At 40.7% G+C, this 25,312-nt stretch overlaps 1 protein-coding gene across 3 annotated transcripts in view; it reads left to right on the forward strand.

Moving 5' to 3' along the window:
* The first annotated feature begins 56 nt into the window (after positions 1–56).
* The window catches only part of SNRK (SNF related kinase), a 62,828-nt gene continuing 37,572 nt past the window's right edge, over positions 57–25,312 (forward strand). The window contains exons 1-4 of one of the 3 annotated variants that reach the window (XM_007445700.1): positions 57–219; positions 3,568–3,617; positions 15,255–15,316; positions 18,747–19,435. In XM_007445700.1, coding sequence (XP_007445762.1) covers positions 18,847–19,435 — 589 coding nt within the window. In that variant the 5' untranslated portion in view covers positions 57–219; positions 3,568–3,617; positions 15,255–15,316; positions 18,747–18,846. The remainder of the gene's footprint in view (positions 220–3,567; positions 3,618–15,254; positions 15,317–18,746; positions 19,436–25,312) is intronic. The other 2 variants (XM_007445701.1, XM_007445702.1) reach the window with 2 other exon arrangements.

The following is a 25,312-nucleotide window of genomic DNA, read 5'->3' on the forward strand; positions in this document are numbered from 1 at the left end:
GCCCGCGCCCCCGCCCCGTCCCTCCCTCCCCGCGCCCCCGCCCCGGTGTTACGTCTCAGTGACGCGCGCCCCGCGCAGGCGCAAGTCGGTCCCCACCCCCTCCCCGCGGACGGCCGCCTGTTCGGTATTATGATTAGCGCTGGGTGCGGGGATTCGGCGGCCGGGAGGGAGTTGTCGGCGCCGCGGCCGCTGCGGACGGACGCTCGCCTGCTGGCTAAGGTAGGGGCGAGCGCGGAGCGCGGCCGGGCGCGGCGGTCGTGGGCGGGGGTGGGGCCGGCCTCCGCCGCCTAGTCGCCTCCGCCGTTGCCGGGCGCCGGAGCCGGGCTCCCGCCGCAGGCGGAAAGTAAGTTGCGCGCTCCGCGCTCCCCGCGCCGGCCGCGTCGCGCGCCCGGGAGGACGCGGGGACCCGGCTGCTGCGGCCCCGACCCCGCGCGGCGGCGGCGCGGCCTGGCGGCGGGCGGCGGCGGGGCCCGGGTGGCTTGCGGCCGCGGCGGGATTGCGGCACCTCGGGAGGCGCCCGCATCCCCGCGCCCCGCCCCGGAGCGGGCCGAGTGCGGCGCCCGCGGGGCTCCGCTCCCAGGTTTTCTTGTGCGGTGTGTATTCTTCACCAAAGGTGTTTTCCTTTTTCAAAAGAATCTGGAAATCTGGCGTAGCAGGGGGGTTCCTTGCTAAAACTGCAGCCGTAAAATAGAATGGGGATATTGTTGTCTGTAGAGAAAGGGCATCGGGGTAAGGAAGGAGGAGCAGTGCCGTTCCCAAGGGACAGCTAGAATTTTTCAGATTGGAAAACCTCCGTTCTTTTCCATAGTCATCGCCTGTTGATATCTTTCTGGACCGTTTTACAGAAACCTTCCTGCCTTTTACTTGGACTTGGGATCCAGGAAAGTGACAGCCTTTTATCCTAGGGGGCGGGCGGGGGGGGGGGTTCCTGGAGCTGTGCTGTTCCAACAGTTGCATCAGATAAAATTCAATAGCTTCATAGGGAATTCGGTTCAAGTCCAGTATTTGGAGGGGAGAGGAGGGATTTAGCAGTAGGGTTCTTCAACCTATAGACGTCTGAGGATATCGGATTTTTCACACTGTCAAGTTACTTTTTTCCCCTCCCATTTAATTGAGTACATTTCCACAGTTTTAGGAGCAGGTGGTAAAGCTGACTTAATGCGTTTCACGTTTTATGGTGAAAGGTGAAGCATGGCTAGCAGGTGATGGAACTGCAAATGTTCTGCATACTGATCAGATTCCACCTGATTCCTATCAAGCATCAGTTGCCTCAGTTTGGGTTCCTTGTATGGGGTTGGGGTGCTAGTCCCAAATCAGTCTAATTTATCAGAATGTATATCGGTGTACTTTAACGTCTGGGGTTGTCAAGGCTTATGTAATCAATTTGTTAACTTATAATCTTGTTATGTGGCTCTCCAGATTTATAAAATCATTCCCTTAAGGAAATCTGTCTTCACCGTCTGCTTAAATATTTCTCTTGGAATTGGATTCCTGGAGAGAAATGTTCTGTACTAGTGGTGATTAACGCATACTAATTAGACAAGTTTAAAAATAAGTCATGTTGATTCTTTTGACTATCTAATTGTCTCTATTAGGAAAACAGGTGACATTCCCATTTTACAGAACTAGAAATGAGAGAAATGACATTCCCAAGGTCACTTATTGAAGCAGTATAGTAATTGAAATTCAGGTGCACTGTGTTAACTTTTCTTAATACTCCATCTTTAAGGCTTTCCATGTAGGGAACTTTGACGCCTTTCTATTTTTTAAACTTGCACAGTTTTTATTTTCTTTTGTGCAGAAAAGTTACTCTCACCGTATTAATTTTTTTTACTATTTTTAGTAAGTTTTTCTGTATTATTGCAGTAAGATCCATTTGTATAAAACATACAAGGACTCAGAAGTTATGTAATTTTTATTATTCTAGAACAGAAGTATAGATTGAGACTTTATGGGTCAGATGTAATCCCATAATCCTAAAATGCAGGCTTTCAAACGTCCTTATTAAAAGTGAAGGGCTTTCAGATATTTTTACTGGGCGCAGGAAATACTCTCGGTCTAAACTTTACTATGGATGTTTCATGTAGAAAGTGAAACCAAATAGGAGAAAAACTTTATTTTGGCGATATTGAGCAGCCCAGGTTCTAAGCACTGGTATAAATAAGGCTTGATTTCTCCCCTGTAGCAGCTTGTCTGAGCCTGAGAACTCATTACACAGCCCAGGAAGAAAAGGGTACAAGCACGCTTTCCACATGGTCAGAATTTTAGGAATTAAAAACATAGATGTGAGGAACTCTGGAAGACTTGATTTTACTGCATGCCAGCTGTTTGCCTAACAACCAAGAGGTAGAATTCTTAGCTAAGATGCTTTTATAAGAAAACTAAGTATTTAGAATATGGATACTTCCCAGTGTGCATGTATGTGCTGGTCAGCTCTTAGAGCAAGTTAGGTGGAAAAGTTTAGTGGTTTGTAGCAGTTTTGAAGGTAAACTAACCTATGATCGTTTATTCATGGAGCCTTTGTCTACTTTTGGGGCCCTGGGTTAGAGGATAGCAGTAGAAAAGTGAATAAAAACTAGTTCCTGCCTTTACAGGCTATTGTATTTTTTGTTTTTTGTTTTATTTATTTACTTATTTATTTATTTTTGGCTGCGTTGGGTCTTCGTTGCAGTGATTGGAGACTCTTTGTTGCGGTGCGCGGACTTCTCACTGCAGTGGCTTCTCTTGTTGCGCAGCACGGGCTCTAGGCATGCAGGCTTCAGTAGTTGTGGCTCGTGGGCTCTAGAGCACAGGCTCAGTAGTTGTGGTGCACGGGCTTAGTTGCTCCGCGGCATGTGGGATCTTCCCGGATCAGGGCTCGAACCCGTGTCCCCTGCATTGGCAGGCGGAATCTTAACCACCGCGCCACCAGGGAAGTCCCAAGCTATTATAAATTATATTTACACCAAGGTAAACAATAACAGTAGGATCAAATGCTGTGGTGAGACATAGGCAAGGCCCCTGGGCAAGGAAGAGTCTGACTTTTGAATACTTCACAGAGAAGGTGATGGTTGAACCAGTCTTGAAGGATGGGTAGAGTTCCCAGGCAGAGAAAAGGAGAAGGGGCTCCAAGGGTTCAGGGAGGGTGAAAAGACAAGGTCAGGTGGTGGAGGAAGAACTTAGATCCAAGTGGGTGAAAGGGAGTTGAGGAGGTAGAGACAGGGTGCAGCTGTTTTTGATTTTTTTAAGACTATGGAAAGGAGGGGGGAGGAATGGGGCAGTACCTTTGGGGATGGAGGGGGACATGTTTTATTTTGTTTTAGTTTGGGAAGAGCCGGTGTACAACCTCTCAGGCTTGATGGCCTCACAAGTGAGCACTGGAAATGTGTTGTCTGTTCTGGATGATCTGGAGCTGCATTATTCACACTGCGGATTATTTCCTTATCTTGTTTTTCCGTGTATCTGCTTTGGGTTGAGGCCTTAGATACTGTGGGAAACCATTTCTTGCTGGTGGTAGGGGAGGAACCCGACTAAAGAGGATTCCTGCTCATCTTTCCTGAACATTTATTTCTCTGCTGTTACTTCCAGAGCCTCCTGAGATTCTGCTTTGGCACCTCCAGCATTTGGCCTCTGCTCAGGTAGGCTCTTTCCTGACAAAGAAGGCCTTTCTCTCTCTCCTTCCTTGGTGTGTCCTGTTCCCCAGACTGCTGCCATGTGACGACAGCAGTTACTTCAGAGTTGGAGGGCATTGGCTGCCCATGCACCATGATGTTTTAAGTTCTGGAGTGTCTCCAGGCTCACAGCAAGATTGGGGGGAGGGGTGTCTGTCTGACTGTCTAAACACATAACCCCTCAGCTACATGTTGGCCTGAAATGTGATGTTGATTATGAAATCAGTGCTCCAGAAATGTAGGTTACAGGACACGTAACTGGTCAAATCGTAGCCTCAGTGGGCCTCGGTTTCTCAGTTGTTGATGTGCAGTTACCTTTCTCAAATCCAGAAGACTGTCAGCTCCTTGGAGCCAGAGACCCCTTCTTTGATTTCTGTATCCCCAGACCAGTGTAATGCTTCACACATAGTCAGTGTACCCAAGAAGTGTCCTGGTGAAGAAACTTTAAAAATCTGAACTTGAGTTTGTTGCCCGTTAGTGGAAACCGTACCCATTTTATCCAAATGAGTTGGATTGAATTGCTCTTCATTCATAGAATTCCAGAGCTAGAAGCAAATCTGCCACTGTACACTGCCATGCAGTAGATGCTCGAGAAGGGTTTGTTCCTGTCCTGAATTCCCTGTCTCAGTAAATGACCCCACCTGCTACCACTCTCCACTAGTCATTCTATATCGCCCTCTTTGCTTTGCCCCCTGTGCATTGAGTTCCTGGATTCTACTTGCTAAACGTGTCTCCTCCATTACATCCTCGCCATCACCGCCCAGGTACAGGCTGCCCTCATTTTTAAGTCTTTAATCGTTTATCTGGAGACATTTTCACTAGTCTCCTTACCTGTGTCCAAGCTCTAGTCTTGCCCTTCCAATCTGATCTTCACTTTGCTGCCAGAGTGGTTTAACTGTCATCTCTGATTGCCGTTGCCCTGCTCAGGATTCTTCCTTGGCTTCTTAGTGCCAGCTTTCGTTTGTTCATTTAATAAAATATACCTGTATATTTTGGGCAGATGCTGTACTTGGCGGGCCCTGGGATGGAGAGCTGAATAAAACAGACGTGCGTCTTACGCGGGCTGAATTTATCATGTAGTCTAGTGGGGGACACAGATTATTAATCACATAATCACACAAATAATTATATAACCACAATTGTGATAAGGGCCATAATGGAAAAGGGCCTGGTGCTGTAAGAGGGCCTGGTGCTGTGAGAGGGTGTGGGGAGCTGGTGTGCAGGAGTGTGGGAGGGGAGGGAGAGGCTATGGTCAGGAAGGTGACCTTTACGCTGGGCCCTGAAGCATGGTTAAGGGCTAGCCAGATGTGAGGAATGTCAACTGATGTGCATAGGATACAAGGACGTTTGGGTATCTGGCCCTTACCTACCTGTCTAACCTTGTCTCTTACACTCTGCTCTGCATGGATTGCTATCCCAATCACACTAAGACCTCTTTCCCACCATGGCCAATTTCAGTTCTTAGCTCAAACAAAACAATTAATTTCTCTGAGATGCCTCCTGTGAACTCCTGAAGGCAGATTTAGGGGAAAGAACACCTCTTACAGCCTCCTCGTCCCTTTGAGAGTTGTAAATAATGTGGGGCAGCGGCCTTCCTGTTATATCCAGTACAGGCATTTAGGGGCAGTTTCTTGGGCCAATAAGGGGTGAGGGTACCGATATCAAACTAAGATGAGGAAGTAAGTATACAGCCCCTCTAAAATATCAGACTCTCCTGAGAGGGAAGCCATTTGTGAAAAAGTTGGGGAAAAAAATCTTGGGGTGATTTTGATCCCACTCACAACTTTGCCAATATGTATTATCGCCTTTTGATTTCATAATAATTGTCCAAGGTGGTGATTATCTTTGTCTTATAGAAAAAGACATGCCTGTTGGCAGAAGTTGGGTAATTTGTTGGGCTCCATGTCCTGTGGTACTCTTTTTTAATTTTTTTGCGGTACGCGGGCCTCTCACTGTTGCGGCCTCTCCCGTTGTGGAGCACAGGCTCCGGACGCGCAGGCTCAGCGGCCATGGCTCACGGGCCCAGCCGCTCCCCGGCACGTAGGATCTTCCCGGACCTGGGCACGAACCCGCGTCCCCTGCGTCGGCAGGCGGACTTTCAACCACTGCGCCAACAGGGAAGCCTCGTGTGGTACTCTTTTGTGCTAAGATGCTACTCCTCATATTTGCTGAATAACTGAATTTTGATCATTTTTAAAGTGTGCCTCTATGGTGAAGATAATAAAAGTTGACTCTGTGGTACTTTGCAATGTGACTCTTAGGTTGCTGTCCCAGCTTTTCTCTAATGTTCCCTCCCCTTCTATGTGCAGACACACCTCTTAGGTCATTGTATTGTCTTCATATTGCATAGCTAGTGGAAAATGTTTGAATAACGTATCTAACTGGGTTTAATATTTAGCCACATTGCTTCTTTTATATTAAAGAGATTATATTTTAGGTAATGTAGGTTTCACTCTTACAGTATAACTTATCTAGGTAAAGTTCATTTTAGATTTAGGACATTATACTAACAAATATTCGTTAGACAAATTATGAAGCTATAGTGTGCCATATTTATGGATCTCTTTAAAATAGTCCAAATATCGTACAGTCTTTTTTTTTTTTTAGCAGTGGACAGAAGTGGAGCAATTGAATTTTAGAGTTTAGCTTTGTGTTTTACCTCATATTCTACAGGTTAAACAGTTCTCTCTTTATTGGTATAAAGCATTATGAGTACTACAGAAGACATTTAGAATAAGAATATTCAATCTACTGTTTCAAGGCTTGATTTTATCCTTTGTTCTCCTATTCTGTGAGCATTTGCTAATCCTCTTGTGAAGAAAAATGCTTTTTCAGAAACAAATGGAGAGAATGTAATATGCAAAAGTGCATTAAAATTGCAGCTTTGGTAAGGATAAATTTTTAAAAAAATAAATTTATTTATTTATTTTTGGCTGCTTTGGGTCTTCGTTGCTGTGCGTGGGCTTTCTCTAGTTGCGGCAAGCAGGGGCTACTCTTCGTTGCAGTGCGCGGGCTTCTCACTGCGGTGGCTTCTCGTTGCGGAGCACGGGCACAGGCTTCAGTAGTTGCGGCACGCGGGCTCAGTAGTTGTGGCTCGCGGGCTCTAGAGCGCAGGCTCAGTAGTTGTGGTGCACAGGCTTAGTTGCTCCACGGCATGTGGGATCTTCCCGGACCAGGTCTCAAACCCGTGTCCCCTGCATTGGCAGGTGGATTCTTAACCACCGCGCCACCAGGGAAGTCCCATTTTGCGGTACGTGGGCCTCTTACTGCTGTGACCTCTCCTGTTGTGGAGCACAGGCTCCGGACGTGCAGGCTCAGCGGCCATGGCTCACGGGCCTAGGCGCTCTGTGGCATGTGGGATCTTCCCGGACCGGGGCACAAACCCATGTCCCCTGCATCGGCAGGTGGACTCTAAACCACTGTGCCACCAGGGAAGCCCAGTCTCAAATTTTTTAAAGCAGAAAATAGAACCTTCCTAAATTGTACTTAAATTACTTGCTTGGTGTTGGCTATTCTGTGCCACTGGGGAGGACTCTTGCCATAACAAAATTGTATGCAGACTCTAAAGGTGAAGTTATTTTCAAGGTGCCATTCAATTTTTATATGACCAATAATTACCTGTCTGTCTTTTGAATGGTTATTTGCCTGCAATTTCCTTTCTCAAAGAGCAGTTTCTAAACATTTCAAAAAGTTTTTAATGGAATTATTTATTTAACTTTAAAAAAAAGTTTTACTGTGCAAAACTTTCTGTTACAAGTTATGTGAATCTTTTTTTAATATTTATTTATTTATTTGGCTGCACCAGGTCTCAGTTGCGGCATGCGGGATCTTTAGTTGCAGCATATGGGATCTAGTTCCCTGACCAGGGATTGAACCCGGGCCCCCTGCATTGGGAGTGTGTAGTCTTTGCCACTGGACCACCAGGGAAGTTCCCTGGAATTATTAATTAATAATGTTTATTAGGTAAGTCTTTGGCACTTTGGTGGCATTAGGGAATTTCCTCTTTTTAGTTGATTGCTGGGTCAGATAACTCACATGGCATGTCAGAATTGGAGGAAAAACAGAAATGTCAAAATAGATTTATTTTAGTGCTGTTGTTTCCCAGGGAATTAGAAAGGCCTATGTCAAAGGGGGAGGCATTGTACTATTTCAGGAAAAAATGCAGGGCCCAGGAGTCAATTTAGGCAGCTCTTACTTGGGCATAGGACTGGGGCATAGGAAGTCCTTATCCTATTTGACCCTGCTTTCTCATTTGTTAAATGGTTATGATACTTCCATTGTACTCTTGGTTGTGAGGAATAAATTATATAACATACGGAAAGAATCCAGTGCATACATAGATTCCCAGTAGTTGAATTGTTTACTCTTTTTGAAACCTGCATTAAAACAAAACAGTGGGCAGTTGTGGCAGTAGAAGACATTTTTTTTTTTTTTTTTTTAACTTAGGCTCTCATTTCCAAGGTATGCGATTTTTTCCTTGAAAGAGGAAAGTGGTTTTTGTTTTGTTTTGGTTTTTTTTTTTGCTGTACACGGGCCTCTCACTGTTGTGGCCTCTCCCGTTGCAGAGCACAGGCTCCGGACGCGCAGGCTCAGCGGCCCAGCCGCTCGGCGGCATGTGGGATCTTCCAGACCGGGGCCCGAACCTGTGTCGCCTGCATCGGCAGGCGGACTCTCAACCACTGCGCCACCAGGGAAGCCCCAGTAGAAGACATTTTTAAAACTTGAAATGAGACAGTGAAAAGAAAGGTCAACTGTAGTTTTGCTATAAGACTCATTTCTATATAAACCTATTTAGGTTAGTAATAGATTTTTAGGAAAGTAGTATGGGTAATAATGAGAGAGATCTAGTAAGTCAAGACAAAAATTAGTGTTTATGGAACTTTAAAGTGAAGTGTTTTTAAATTGGTTTAAATTTTCTAATCTTATTCTTATGTCGCTCGCATCTTAAAACCTAGAGTTTTTCTCTTCTCTTGAGGCCTCATATCAGCTCTGTGATGTGAAGCTGCTTCTGTGCATTTTTAACTCTTTAATGGCACTTGAATTAACCTTAAGTATCATTCAAAGATAGATAATGTGGTGAATTATTTAGTCTAGCAAGTTTTCCATTGATTTTGAGAAGCTAAGAGTTCATCACTGTTCCCTAAATGGTGAGCCACTAGGTAGTTTTCAAAATCAGCCTTCCTAACCCTGTTAAACTTATCTCACTTCTACCCCACGGCCTAACTTCACGCACATTGGCGTTCTCCTTTCGAAAGCCATATGCGCTCTCTGCTACCTGTTTCCCCCACTGTCAGGGGTGGTGTCGCACTGCTCCTGGTGAAGGGTAAGGCCTGATCTGTGGGTTGCCCCATCCTTGGGGATCCTGCCTTTGGTATCCTCTGCTCTTCCTTTGACGGAACTCACCGACGTTAACTTGTATAATTGATTGTCTTTTTATATGTAGATAACTTATTTGTAAGATTCTAAAGGACAGGGACTGTGTTGTGTTCTACACAATTAGGGCTCAAATGTTTGCTAATAAAAACAGACTCAGTGTTCCTGTTCCTTCCTCAGCCTGAAGAAATTGCATACTTTGTCCCTCAAGGGTGGTAGAATATTTCATTGAATATGTCTTGTTTGTTAAGATTACATACATATGTATGTATATTTTCAGGGAAATTGGTTTACTTTATAAATCTCAATTGAAAAGTGACTTGAATGAATAATTATGTACAGAAATTCAAAATTTTAATAATGTCTGCCTTTCCTAGATTAAAAGGTAGCACACATCTGCTGTGAAAAATTTGGAAAGAACAGAAAAGCATAAAGAGAAAGAAAACTACAAATTTTTTTTTTTGTTTTTTTTGCTGTACGCGGGCCTCTCACCGCTGTGGCCCCTCCCATTGCAGAGCACAGGCTCCAGACACGCAGGGTCAGAGGGCAAGGCTCACGGGCCCAGCCACTCCGCGGCATGTGGGATCTTCCTGGACTGGGGCACGAACCCGTGTCCCCTGCATTGGCAGGCGGACTCTCAACCACTGTGCCACCAGGGAAGCCCCAGAAAACTACAATTTTACCAATTAACGTTTTGGTATTTTTAGTATATATGCGGACAAATTATATGCTTTTAAAGCAATTGGGATCCTATGCCATGAAATTTGGTATGTGAATTTTTTTACTTAATATTTTATTGTGACAATTTCCCATGAGATTAAATAGCTTAAAAATATAGCAGCATAGTGTTAACGTTGGGTATACCATTTCCTTATTGTAGACCTTTCGGTTATTTCTGAGATAGATAGATAGATATACTTTTTTTTTTGGCCACACTGTGCGGCATGTGGGGTTTTAGTTCCCTGACCAGGATTCGAACCCATACCCCCTGCAGTAGGGGCATGGAGTCTTAACCACTGGACAGCCAGGAAAGTCCCTGATTTTTTTTTCTCATATATGAATATCACTGAACATTGTTGAATATAAATATTTGTTCATGTCTTTATTTTTTTAAGATATAAATCTAGTAGTAAGATTATTAAATTGAGGATATTAATTATTTTAAGACTCTTGATACAGGTATTGCCAAATTGCTTTTCATAAAGGTGATTTGCAGTCCCAGTAGTGTGAGAGAATCCCCAGATGATTCTGCCTTTTAAGTCAAAGTCAGTGAAACGTTAGGTGCCAGTATTTTTGTTAATGGATCAATTTATTTTTCTTCTTTTCCAGCACTTTTTTTGGACCACTTTTTCATGACCATCTTTGTCACAATATCAGTGCAGGGGATGGAAAGACAATAGGGAGTTAAAATGAGTTTTGACAGTATTAATAAAAGCTTTGGAAGAGAGATTTAGATTATTAAGTTTTTAAATTCTCCATAACTTCCAACTTATATTCTGTTTTCCTGGCAAAGGAGTAACTGTGGGTTGACTTTATTTATTTTGGAGTAATTTCTACATACCAGCTTGTGCTTAGGTCATTTTTTATTATGTGGGCACTTTATACCAGGGCTGTCACCATACTAATTTTTTAAATCTCACTTTACCATCAGGTAGAAATGGTGACATGCTTATTAACTTTTTTTTTTTTTTTTTGCGGTACGTGGGCCTCTCACTGTTGTGGCCTCTCCCGTTGCGGAGCACACACAGGCTCCGGACGCGCAGGCTCAGCGGCCATGGCTCACGGGCCCAGCCGCTCCGAGGCACGTGGGATCTTCCCGGACCAGGGCACGAACCCGTGTCCCCTGCATCGGCAGGCAGACTCTCAACCACTGCGCCAGCAGGGAAGCCCGCTTATTAACATTTTTCATCACTTTAATGAGAGGCAATTCTGTTTAGGAATTTGGACTTATTATTTGTGCTGCTGCTCCAGGTTTTGTGGCTTGGATGTTAACCCCTTTCTACAAGTACTAAGTGCTGCTTTCCATCAGTTAATGGGTTGCCTGACTTCTGAATTCATTCAAAAATTCCTTCATGTGTCCTGGAATATAGCTTGTTTACTTAGAGGAAATAAAGATTACTCAAACCAGCACTTTAAGTGATAGATTTGTGTTGGCAACCCAGTCACTGCCTCAAGAGACTGGAGCAGGCTTTTCAGCCTGGCATTCCTTCAATAGGCAGTTACCTTCCCTTGAAAAATACTTTATTAGACATTTGGAGGTGCATTTTTGTCTATTGGGACATTTCTCAATAAATGGTTGACTGAAATCTTCTAATTTGTAGTTTCCATCTTGATTCCATTCAGTGGCTACAGACTGATACTACCTGATACCCACATAGTAATATTCAGCCAATCCAGTGAACAACTGTGGATTCTTCGTAACTTGGGACGTGTTGACCTGTTTGTGGTTTCTTCTTCTTTTTTTTTTTTTAATTTCTTTTTTGGCTGTGCCCCGCTGCATGTGGGTTCTTACTTCCCTGACCAAGGATCGAACCTGCGCCCCCCGCAGTGGAAGCACAGAGTCCTAACCACTGGACTGCCAGGGAATTCCCTGGTTTCTTCATCTTTGATTTATAGCTTATATTGTTAACACCCAGGAGGAGGAGTGCTGTTCTAGAAATGTGGAATGTTGTTTACTTTGGATGAAAGGAACAGCAGTGCTGACTGCCACTGGTGTTGTGTTTAAAAATAAGCTTGATCTGGAGGTTGTTGATATTCCTGGAGGATTGAGTCTACTGTCTTCTTTCCAGCCTATACCATTTTTGTTATAGGTATCTTTGAAATTTTAGCAGTTAGATCAGGGCGGTAATTTTCATGGAGAGTGTGTTAGTTCCTTCACTTAAGTTGGCTTTTCTCTAAACACACGTTTAGTCTGATATTTGCCCTAAGTAAGAGTAACAGTGTTCATTTTTTTGGTGTTTGTAAAAGATACCAGATAATTTCCATGTATAAGAAGCTTAAATACAGTTTTAGCGTGGCTTTATAAAAACTCATCTTTTAGCTGTATGTATTGGAGGGAGAGTATTGGCACACATACTCTTTTTCAAGCATGTAATTTGTTTGGGAGGTTTTTGTGTATTTGAATATTCGTGGTCTGGTTTGGGGGGGAATTTGTAATATCCCGAAGTGTAGAGAGACTATAGACGTAGCCTGATTTCTGCACATGGCCCTTTTTGTGTGACCGGCTTTCTCGTGCCATGGATTGGTTGATAATGAGTATCCACATGGAGCCACCTTTGCTCAGTGTGCTCTTCCTCACCTCTCCTAGGGAGAGGTGTGAGTTGGAGACCTTTGTTTGATATACGGACCACACTGCAGTGGTGAAGATGTCAGTGAAAAGCCAGAAGTGAATTTTGACAAGAATAACAGGGTGAGTTCCGACTTGACAGCAGGTTTAACAGAGGCTGGTTTTACAACTGTTTTCAGCAGCTTGCAAAATGTGTGCAGGGCCGCCCACACTTCCTTCCTCTTCCCCAGCCACACCCGCACGCCTCAGTTGCTTCTGCTCTCTTTAGTAAACTGGGAGAACATCGGTGTGTTCTTGCAACACATACTAGTACTTGTTTCTCAAACATGGATTTCCATCTTATAAACACCCTCTCCTGGATGGCCTGTTTCACTTAGGTCTTGCCTAGCTATATGCGTGTGTGAGCACATGCTGAATAAGAAGACTGCTTTAGAATGGTCTAATTTAGTGCTTCTGCTGGTTTAAAAGATGTCATCTTTTAAAAATAATAAATAAAAAATAGTGATTTAGAAGAACTTAGTGCATGCAAAAATGTTCATCCTATAGTCGAGGAAAAAGTAGTCATAAGACTTCATATACAATATCTTAGCTTTGTAAAGAAGCATAGGTGTAAAAAATGTATACTCAAACCCGAAGAGAGGTCATCCTAGATGAAATTATAGGTGTTTTTTGTTTGTCTGTTTTTAATATGTGGTGCTTTACTTGTTTTGTGGAGAGAAGTACTTAGGAAATGGTTACACTGCTCCCCCCCCTCCAACTTATGTGTGTGTGATCCCATTTTATTAAAACCTTTGTGTCTGGCATGTATTATACATAGAAAATAATTTGGAAGGCTGTGTACAAAATGTTAACAGAGATAATCACAGAGGATAGACTGATGGATAATTTAAAAAAACTTCCCTCTCTTTTTGCCAATATACATGTTCTGATTGTATTTTTTTCTTATACTGCATAGATGTTTCTTTCATAATTGAAGCAGAAATACTAAAAGGAAAATAATAGGTCACGTGAAAAAAGCAGAATACAAGATATAAAGTTATATATAGAATGATCACACCTTTATAAAACAAAATAAAGAAGCTGTATATAAACATTTGCAGAAAAACCACCAAAATATTAATAGTGCTGATCTTTTGTGGTAGGACTGTGGATGCCTCTTTATTCTCTCTGCTTCCTATTCTGCATTTTCCATATTTTCTATTAGAATATGTTACTTTGATAGGAAAAATATAAAGGAATATTTAGTCCTTTTCAAAAGGATAGACTTGATAGAATGTCATCTTAGTATCATTTGAAAAGCAAATACTTAGATTTTTGTGGGATGTTGATTGAAAAATCATCAGACTTTGATACCCAACTAGAGATTAGTTTCTTTATCAGGACCCATTTCCAAGTTAATACATTTTAGGAAACTAAGCAGTAGAAGATTTCTGAAAACAGAAGAGAGATGATAGCTCAGTAAATCCAGTCTCTTGAAGTAGAGTGGAAGAGACTAAAAGAATTTCTGCTTGGGTAGGGGAGACTACCATCCAGTATAGCAATGATAGTGGTGGTGGTAGCTAGTGTTTACTGAATGCTTACGCTGTGCCAGGCTTTATTTTAATCACTACCTTTATTAATTCATTTAATCCTCCCCACAATCTATGAGGTGCTCTTGCTACTGACATTTTCTAATGAGGAAACTGATGGTACAGAGAGATCAGGTTTTGCTCAGGTCCAGTGACTTGTGGCTGGTGAGCTGGGATTCAGATCCAGTCATTGGCCTTCAGAACCCATCCTCAGCCATGCGGGACCATCGCACTGCTTGGCCAGAGAGACTGTGGGTGAAACTGGCTGTTGGAAAGAGAGAAGCAGGCATGGGTAATGGGAGGAGCTACTGTATCCCAGTTGGAGCTGAAGGACCAGGTAAGCATCCCAGGGTCCACTTCTCACTAGAAGTGGGCCTGTGCCCATGGCTTTGCCGGCCTCGTCTGTGTGGTAGCAGTGTCTCCATCTCTTTTCATCCCCTCATTCCCAGAAATAAACTTGGTTTCACATCCACCTTTCCTTCTTTCTTTTACCTTTCCTGCTTTCCCTCACCTCTTTGTACTCCCTTTCCCCCAGGCTCCTGTGAGCTTGAGTTTAATGCCTTCCTGGACGAACTCACCTGTGTAGTGTATTGTGTAAAGTGCCTTGGCGTAGTTTGAATGTTTGGAACTTTATTTGTGTGATATTTCAGTGTTGAGGAAAGGCCTACAAGGCTGCCTCAGTCAGTCAGTATTCCCTCACTGTGCCGTGAACTTAGATATCAGTGATCCTCTCACGTTCTCTTTGTTCGTAAAGTTTCTTTTTTACTATCAGATGGAAAGCCTCTATGCAAAGGTGTTTTGTGTTGTGTGTTCTCTGGTGCTGGTGTTGATTTCTGCTGCCCTGCTAGAGGATGGTGTGTTGGGAAGGTTGCCTTCCTTGGCCATTGGAGTGGGTGTTTCATGAGGCCAGAGGGCATCCTGCAGGCAAGTTGGGCTCCCAAGCCAGGCTGAGCAGGATTGGAGCTGCAGACTGTTGCTTACAGGGCAGGTTGAGCCTCCTTGTACCTACCTTGCAGGCTCCTAGTGAGGATTCAGTGCAATGCGGATTCGTGCTCGTTACCCAAGAGGCATTTAAAAATGGTGACTTTACTGTTGTTCGTTATTATAATTTCCTCCTTCTTCCAGTGCAATAATCCTTCTGACCTGCCTACCTGGACGAGTCTCCATGTATCTGTTCACTGTGACATTCCTGTTGATTAAAGATTCCTTGAACGGGTTGCAATTCATAGAGGAGAGAAAGAAAATGGGAGACTGGGTCATGGAAGACAAATTTACCATTTTTATATGTTCGTCTGGATCCAGCCTGAGGGTTTATATTTTAACTTTAAGCAAAGTTAAGTAGAACTAAACTAAAATCTTTTTTGTGTTTTCTTTTAGGAGAAAGAAGCACCTAACGAAACACAGTAATAACAAGGATTATTCAGTATGCAGTTGGCAGGGTATGTCTTGGAGCTGGTGCAGAGTCACCTTTACTTTATATAAGCCACATCTTAACATTTTCCATTGGTGTTCAGAATGATTTTCAGGCACTGCAAGATCCTCCAAGATCAAAAAATGGTTTAATTATTTCCTATGCTAACTCAAAATATACTCGATAGGAGGGTTAAACAGTGTATTCAAAAAGATGTTCAATAACAAGGATATTTTTCCTCCCAACTTTCAGTTATATGTAACTTCCTGTTTTGAGGTATACAACTGTAGTTTCATAGGCAACGAGCAAGGGATATGTGTACCCAGAAAAGTACCAAAAAAAGTAAATTCTTTGATAGTGAGAGTATCATTTCATTACAGGGTAGTCTGTCATTAAGAAGAGACCCTAGGGCTTCCCTGGTGGTGCAGTGGTTAAGAATCCGCCTGCCAATGCAGGGGACACGGGTTCGAGCCCTGGTCCAGGAAGGTCCCACATGCCGCGGAGCAACTAAGCCCGTGCGCCACAACTACTGAGCCTGTGCTCTAGAGCCCGTGAGCCACAACTACTGAGCCCACGTGCCGCAACTACTGAAGCCCACACGCCTAGAGCCCGTGCTTTGCAACAAGAGAAGCCACTGCAATGAGAAGCCCGCGCACCGCAACGAAGAGTAGCCCCCGCTCGCCACAACTAGAGAAAGCCTGTGCACAGCAACAAAGACCCAACTCAGCCAAAAATAAATTAATTAATTAATAAATTTTTTAAAAAGGACCCTATAAGATTCTTCCCTATGAACTGGCTAGTAGATTAAAAATTATTTCATTATGCCCTTTTGTTAACACAGTACTGGGAGGAGAAATGACAGTGTGTGAATAGTGATTATCTCTGGGTGTTTAAGACCCTGAAAAAAGACTTTTTTCCCTCATCTGTATATTCATTTATTACTTTTGTAATAAAAAAAAATCTGTAAAAAGAAAATGAATTAAGTTAAAATTCAGACAAACTCAGATTTACTTGTAAAGTCTGATTTATATGCCACTGTAGAATACATCTAAAGTGATAGATGAAAAAAAAAAATTAGATAACTTGGGGGCAGCCTGAAGAAGTTTGCTTTGAAAGCGAAGGTTGCATTTGCAAAAACTCATACAGTAGAAACATAGACTTGGGTAGAATTTTAAGAGTAATTACCGCCACTATAATTAATTGAAGTCAAAGATTTAAAGATAGTTTTCTGCCCCCTGGAGTTAGCTTAGCGTTTCTATATTTGAAAATTAGACATGCCTGAATTAAACTTTCTTTCGGGGAACTACTGTCCAAATAAAGCAAGACTTTTCCACTTGGATTTTCCTGTTAATCTTATAAAAATTATTAGCTCAGATGACAAGGATAATACATAGTATAGAAGAAATTTGCTTTTTCTCCAGCCCCTGTACATAGATAGTATGGGTTTCTTATTTTAAAAAATCTTAATGGAAATAGGATTTTGTTTCTGAAATTAATGCAGAAACAGTGTAGCATAGTGGTTAAAAGCACAGATTTTGGTGTCAAGATAGCCTTGGGTTCAAATCCCACCTCTTTTACACACTGGCCCTATAGCCTAGGCCAAGTTACTCATTATTTTTGTGCCTCAAAATGAGACTAATAATCCTATCTCTGTGGGCAATTTACAATTAAAAAAACAAATCAGTCAAAATTACTCTGAGGGTAATTTACAGTTACAGAAAAGCTTGAGGGGGCCCCAGATATGTGATTCAGATCATTTCAGTTTGCATGGGAGAGAATGACTATGCCTCTTTTATAGTATTTTAACTCTTAAGATATTATTATCCTAAATATAATATTGTTAAGAGTGGCCAAATGTTTATAAGAGGTGTATGCTTTGAAATAAGAATTCAGTTTGAACCTTAGCTTTAGCATGTACCTGGAACACAAGTGTTTTTTTGGCTATAAAATAATACTGACCTCTTAGGATTGTTAAGATCCAATGACACAATCCAATTTGATTCATTTTGTACAAATACATATAGTAGGTCTTCAGTAAATGTTAGCTTTTCTTCTGTTCTTTTAAGCGAAAATGAGATTTAAAGGTATTTAATGCTAGTGCTTAAAAAGAAAAACTACCTTATTTTATGTACAATTTAGTTTTTTGGGCTGTTTTCACCAAAGTGGAGTAAATGCTGTACGTACTGTTCTTAACTAAAAGTAACTGAAAATGTGCAACTGTATACCAGGAGCATTAGGAAAGGCTTCACTGAAGGGATGAATGTGCACTAATAGGAGAGATCTAGTCTTGGGAGACGGCTGTATTTTTCATTGGATTTTGTTATTTAATTCTATTAAGTTTTGGTCAGAAAATAGTGGGAGTTCAGTCTGTGAGATTTAAAGTGATGTCTTAATTTGTATAATTATATACATTTAAAAATTTTTCTGAGTCAGGGTCATTTGTAAGAACCTATTTCTATATTTTAAGGTTTACACTATAAAGGATGAGAATTTTAAATTCCATATGAAATGAGGTCTTTAAAGCCAAATGGTCTTTAACAGTTAAACGGTTTAAATGCATGCTTGTCTGTTCTTCAAATATAAGCAGATCATAGTAGGTTTTGTTTGAGAGTTGGAAAACCGTAATAAAGATAAGCATAACTGATAAGCACGAAGAGTGAGTATCCGTCAGCAAATAATAAGCACCTACTGTGTGCCACTTACTGTTCTAGGCACTAGTGATGCAAGAGCAAAGCATTGCCTTGTAAACATTTTGAAAAAATGTTGCATTTCAAAATTTAACACAATTTTAATTACCTGCTGTATGTAAAACACTGTTCTAGGCATTAGGGGAGGGTAGAAGTAAAAAATATTATAGAACCATAGACCCCTCAGGAACCTTGCAGTCTCAGGATAAAGGTGGTATATACAAAAACCTATAGAATAAGACCGCCTGGGATGGAGGTGTCCCATGGTGCTTTGGAGATGCAGAGAAGAGAAGGGAAGGTAATACCACCTGGGAGAGTTAGAGAAGCCTTTACTGAAGAGATTTTAAAGGAAATAGTGCTAATTTGGAATAATAGGAAAAAGTTGTTGGTTTCTGTCCAAGTGTATGTTCTTTGTGTTTTCCCTTTCTTGTCAATCCCTGACTTCTTTTTTAAGACAGTAATAGAAATTACTTTTGGAAAATATTCTTTTAAAACATAGCTTATCAAACTTGCCAGTTTTCTTATTTCTGACATCACCAAAAAATTGTTTCAACAAACTAACTTTTTATCAGTTTGCAAAATGAAATGGTATTTAAATTATCAACCTTTATAAAGTAAACCCTAAATATGTAAATAGGTTGTTATAAATGCCCCTGACTCATTTTATGTCTCAGTGTATTTATTTCAAGCTTCTCTTAAAATTTAAAGAAAAATGAAGCTATAAAAGGAAAAGTCACCGAAAACTTAATTTTATTTCTCTTATTTTTGTAGATGTCCATGGCGACATTGAAAATGAATTCCTTATTTTCACCAGATATATGAGAAGATCCATTTTAAACAGTCTAAGTATTTTTTCTTCCGTTGGACCAGCATGGCAGGATTCAAGCGAGGGTATGATGGGAAGATTGCTGGATTGTATGATCTGGATAAAACCTTGGGTCGAGGTCATTTTGCAGTGGTTAAACTTGCCAGGCATGTCTTTACAGGTGAAAAAGTGGCAGTAAAAGTTATTGACAAGACAAAATTGGACAGTCTAGCCACTGGTCATCTTTTCCAAGAAGTGAGATGCATGAAACTAGTGCAGCATCCCAACATTGTACGCCTTTACGAAGTTATTGACACCCAGACCAAACTATATCTTATTCTAGAACTTGGGGATGGAGGAGACATGTTCGATTACATAATGAAGCACGAGGAGGGACTTAATGAAGACTTGGCCAAGAAGTACTTTGCTCAGATAGTTCACGCCATATCTTATTGCCATAAACTCCATGTGGTTCACAGAGACTTAAAACCCGAGAACGTGGTCTTCTTTGAAAAACAGGGTCTTGTAAAGTTGACAGACTTTGGTTTCAGCAACAAGTTTCAACCAGGGAAGAAGCTCACTACAAGCTGTGGATCTCTTGCATATTCTGCACCAGAAATTCTGCTTGGTGATGAGTATGACGCGCCTGCGGTAGGTAGGTAACCTTCCAGTATCTGCCCTCTTGAATTCTCCTGGCTGGAGTGTAGTTGGTCAAATCTGTTGTTGGTATCAAAATAATTTCTAGGGGAATTTCTGTTAAATGGGTCTTAGTTAACAGATTGGGTTTCATGCATGCCATGTGTCTCTAAAGCTGGCAATGAGTTTATTTTACCTTTTAGATGGCTAATGTCTAAAGTATATTTGTCAGCACAAAGGGGAATAAGTAAGTTGCTAAGGTAACCTCTCATCTGCCCGTTTTAATTTTTTTTAAGGTCTGAGTACTTTTCCTATCTTCTGAGATACTCCTAGTCATCTCCTTCCTGTGAATACTTTTTAACAGTCATGAGACCCATATTAGACAGGTACTGTGAATATGACAGTGCAGTGTGAAGAACTGGGGCATTGGAATCATTTATTGTGACCTTGAACAGTGTACTTGACCTCTCTCTGCTTCATTTCCTCATCCATAAAATAGAATTAGATCAGATACAGGTATCGTATGTTATCTTGTTTACTTTTCACAGTGACTGTGTGGTGGTTATTGTCCCTCTCGTTGTACAGAATAGGAAATTGGTATACAGAGTGTCTGCTGTGTGGTGGATTCCAGAATAGTGGTAGCATTTGGCATTCCCACTGACCCTCTCCCTTCACTCCAGCACATTTTCACGCTCTCACTCACTTCTCATGAGTTATTTAGTTGTGGTAGAAGGGTTTATTGGTTTTCAGTTTGTGTCAACTTTGTCCCCTTGGGTTCATATCTGTTTTGAAGGTCATTTAGGAATTTACTTTCAGTTTTTAAGGGTTTGTTAATCTGAAGGTGTGGTCAAGCTTTTAAAATTTTAGGTTTAGTCTTGGAAAAATGTGCCCTAATATTACATGCACATGATATCAGACTTCATAGATATGAGCCTTCCATTTGCATTCTGATCATTTAAAATGCAGGTTATAGAAGATTAAAGACACACATTGAAGAGTGCTGATCTTACACTGAATACTCTGTATACGAAGACATTGTTTTTCATGTTAGACTATGTGTTCTGGAAAAGAAAGGGTTAAAAATGGTTTCTGCACACGACAGATAACCAGGCTTCACTAAAGTCTTTCATTAGAATATTTGAGGCAGAGATTTTTGATTGGTGGAGAGGCTCTGATCTGAAAATGTGGCCCAGAATATGCAGAAGAGGAAACATAAATGTCTCAACATGAAAAGGATGTTCAGCCTCACTAATAATCAGGGAAAGGCAAATTAAAACTACAGTAAGATATTTTCTTACTTTTCACATTGAGAAAAGCTAAAGTCTGACAAAACCAAGTGTAGATAAGACTATAGAACATCAGGACCCCTTGTACCCCTTGTAGATGACAGTTTGTCAATACCTGGTAAAGTTAAAGATGTACACATCCTGAGACCCAGCAGTTCTGCTTCCTATGTACGCAAGAGATTTTCAAAGAATGTTTTTAGCAGCATTGACTGTTCATCAGCAGGAGAATAAATTGTTCATTATTCATGTGGTGAAACTATAGCTTGGTGAAAATTAATAAACTATGTCAGCATGGCTGGAGTTCACAGACTTGTTTAAGTGAAAAAATGAGTGCAGAATACATACAGTATTATAACATTTATATGAAAGTTTAAAACATACAGAGCAGTATGATATATTGTTTAGGGGTCCATGCACATGCAGTAAAGTATGAAGCACACAATGAGATCAAAATAGTTACTTCTAAGGGGCAGGCATATCTAGAGGGTTTCTGTATTGGTGATGTTTATTTCCTAAGTTGAGTAGTGAATATGCAGGTGTGCATTGTAATATTCTTTTTTCTCGCCTTATATCATAAATATTGCATAATAGAACTTTAAACAAGTTTTTAAAAAGGAAAAGAAAATCGTTTAGAAGGATAATCCCCAGTCTGATAAATGGTTAACTTATGTTGGTACAGTAGAATTGGGTGGAGTTCATCTTCTTTATTTGTATTTATTTCTATACATTTTGTGTAATTGTGTGATTGAATTTACTACAGAATTGCTTTAAAAAACAAATGGAAACTTATCTCTCTGTTAATGTAGTGTTAGTTTATTATGCCAAAATCAATGATTTTTCACAGATATTTAGCAAAATTAGTTGGGAATAAATATTAGAATCTGTCATTTAGTTAAATTATCAGATGTTACTAAATAAAACAACTTCGGTTCAATTTTATAGATAAGGTTTTTTTTGAGTACACTGGTCCTCGACATTGAAACTTAGTTCAGAAATTGTGTATTTTATTATTATTTTCAAAGAATCAGATTTTGATTTTATTTAACTATACTGTTTGGTTTCTATATCATTACTTTTTCTTTCATTTTTATTCTTTCTAGGACCTTTGAGTTTTCTTTTTGTTTTCTTTTTTTTTAGCGTCTTGAATTGAAAGCTGTTTTCCCTTATTGTCCTGATTTCTAACAAAATATTTACATCTAAGGCTGTATGTTGCCTTCTCCCTCCATCTCTGGTAACATCCCAGGGGTTTCACTCTGCAGTCATTGTTGTTCATTGCTAAACTTTATCTTCTCTGCTTTTTTTTTTTTTTTTTTTTTTTTTTTTTTTGTTTGCGGTACGCGGGCCTCTCACTGTTGTGGCCTCTCCCATTGCGGAGCGCAGACTCCGGACGCGCAGGCTCAGCGGCCATGGCTCACGGGCCCAGCCGCTCCGTGGCATGTGGGTGGGATCTTCCCAGACCGGGCACGAACCTGTGTCCCCTGCATCGGCAGGCGGACTCTCAACCACTGCGCCACCAGGGAAGCCCTCTGCTTTGTTTCTTGTTTAGTTTTTTTGTTTTTTTAAAAATTCAGAGTGGATACATTTATTTTTCCTTTTAACCATTTGGTTTTAACTTCTAATTTTAGTACATTGCAGTCAATAGATATGCCTGATTGGTTTCTGCTTTGGGAATATTTTTAGATTTTCTGTGTGGTTTAATACATAGTAATTTTTGGTTATTATTCCCTGTATGATTAAAAATTTTGGTATGTACAGAACTTTTATACATCATTAAGATTGTTAATTATGTAATTTGTTCCTTTGTGTCATTATGTTGTTATTCTGATCTGTTATTTTCTGAGAGAATTATGCTAGTCTCCTACTTTTATCTGTGAATTTTGTATTTTAATCAGTTTTTGCTTAGTACATGTTATTTTCAAGCTGTGTTAGCTATATAAAAGTTTATATAATTTATTTTACATGGTGGGCTGTAGCTTTTGGCAGTGTGAAAATGCACTAATTTGCTTATTGCCTTAGATCCTATTCGTCATTTGGTTTTAGATTTATCTTTCTTAAATATGTAGCTGGATTTTGTGTCTGTAATCTGTGAGCCAGACTTTTAATAGGTGAATTTAATCCATTCATATTTGTTTTGACTGGAATGTTTGGACTCATTTGTGCTGTCTTATTTTGTGTTTTTCATTTGCCTTGTTATTACCTTTTTCCATATTTTGTTGGGTTATTCAAGTTTTCTTTGCTCCTCCTTCAGTGGTTTGCAAGATGTGCAGTCCATTTCTTTGTATTAGTGTCTACTCTTAATGTCTGGAGTTAATTGATATTTGTATCATTCCCTCTATCACACAAACAACTATAGTTTGCTTTCACTTTCCTTTGAGTAAAAGATGTTTTATTTGCTTTTATTTATAAAAAATATTTAATTTTGGACTTAATTTTACTAATTTCTTGGTTTACCACTGAGTCTTCACCTTTCTGTTTTTCACTTAGATTATTTTTGTTTTGTTTGTAATTCTTTAGAGATGATTTGTGAGAAGTTTGTCAAGTCTTTGTCTAAAAATGTCATCACATTTGAATTGTACTTTGGCTGGGTATAGAAATACATATTGAGAATCATTTTCTTCCCAACTTTGAAGATATTTTCCTGTCACCTTTTGCTTCTAAAGTTGCCAGGGTGAAGTCTGATGTGAATTTAATTTTATTTTCTTTGTTGGGCTATACATTTCATTTATCCTGTGAAGCATAGCTTCACACTTCTGGAAATGCTCCATTAAATGATTTTTCTTGGGTATTAATTCTTCTGTTGGATGCACTTGGTTCCTCTCTCATGCTGCCCATGTTTCCTAGGTGCTTGGGGATTGTTAGTTGTGTGTTTATCTCTTTTTTGAGATTCCCTAATAGTCTGTCTGTGAATATAGTGTCTGGGTAGCCTCCAGTGTATGTGGGAGAGGAGCAGAGTGTGGCCTGGTGTCTGGTCTTACTATTTGACAGACTGTCAGTACACCTCTGCCCCTGGTACCCACCGTCACTCCTCCCACCTAGAACAAATACCTGCTTGTTCATGCTTGGTGAGTTATGGGGTGAGAGAAATTGATTCATCCTTCTAATGGTTGTCTTGGTGCAGTTTCTTCCAGTTTCCAGACTGTGTCTTCTAGAAAGGAGCACCACAGACGCTCCTACCAGCTGGTTTCCTCTTTCAGTCTGATCCCATGTGCCATCTACCTTTGCGATCCGATCTAGGGATTTGGGGGGAGAAGGAGAGCTAGATCTCGCTCAGTGAGCTGTTCGTTCCAGTTGCCTCTGTTGGCTTTCAAGAATGTGTATTAAGTTGACTTCACCGAGTTAGAAAGGAAAGATAAAAAACGATCTCTGTGAAAAGTCCTGGAATCTCATCACAGTCTTTGGAATTCCTGTGGTAGAGATTGCAGTGCAGCAGTGTACAGGGTGGCAAACTCATTGTCACTGCTAATTACATCAGTTTAGATGATGGAAGGTCAGGCAGGGGATGGACCTGTCCCTGCTGGAGTCATGCACACGTCATGGTGTTGCTCTGGAGAGCTTAGGCTCTGCTGAAACTGTTGGGGACCTTGCTGCTGGCCCTGTAGGGGGCCCTTGTAGTAATTCACCTCCAGGTGAATTTCTGGGCAGGGGAGGGGTTCTTTTTTTCAAAGAAGTATTGGAAAAGACCTTACTCTGCTTTAAAAAACAAAACTAAAGTATGCTTTAAAGGTTTCTTCATTATAGAAACTCTAAAATGGGAAAACTGTTTCTTACATCGTGGACAGAACTTTTCAGTTGTTGTAAAAACCCTGCAATTGTTTATGTCTTTCTACTTCACTAAATATTTAAAGTTTATTTTCAAGTTAAAATGAACTAAATTTGGTATTGAAAACTTTGTCATCTCACTTGAGATTCAGAGGCTTCCTGGGATGTTACAGCTCTGGAACTGAAAACCCCTGTATTAGATGCTTCTTAGTTTATGGACAGACTGTTTCAAAGATGAAATATTCAGTCTCTTCATTAGTTTATTATTTGCTAAATTAATATGCAGGAGATATCATTGAAAGCTAAATTATATAAAACATGGCTCTATATTAATACAGTGCAAAGATCTGGATTTAGACTCAGTGTGTATAAGCTTTTTGGGATGTAAACAGAAAATCTGTATACACTCTCTACAATTTGCAGTTCAGCATTTAATGGATATTATTCATTTACGGAGTTATGAGAAGTGTCCTCATGCATATGAGTATGCAGCAAGCTAGAGTTCTTTTTATAAATCTGTTATTTTTCCTACATTAAAAATATTACTCTTTGCTGGTTCTCAGTAAACTAGGAATAGAGGGGAACATTCTCAACTTCATAAAGAGCATCTACAAAAACCTACGGCTAACATCATACTTAATGGTGAAAGACTGAATGCTTTCATCCTAAGTTTGGAAACAAGGCAAGGATGTACGCTCACCACTGTTATTTGGCATAGTACTGAAAGGCATACAGATTGTAAAGGAGGAAATAAAACTATCTCAATCTGCAGATGACATGATTGCCTCCGTTGAAAATCTCAAGGTATGTATCTACAGCAGAATTCCTAGAAACGGTAAGTGAATTCAGCA

This window comes from Lipotes vexillifer, unplaced genomic scaffold, assembly GCF_000442215.2.
Source record: "Lipotes vexillifer unplaced genomic scaffold, Lipotes_vexillifer_v1.1 scaffold1136, whole genome shotgun sequence".
Classification (NCBI taxonomy): Eukaryota; Metazoa; Chordata; class Mammalia; order Artiodactyla; family Lipotidae; genus Lipotes; species Lipotes vexillifer.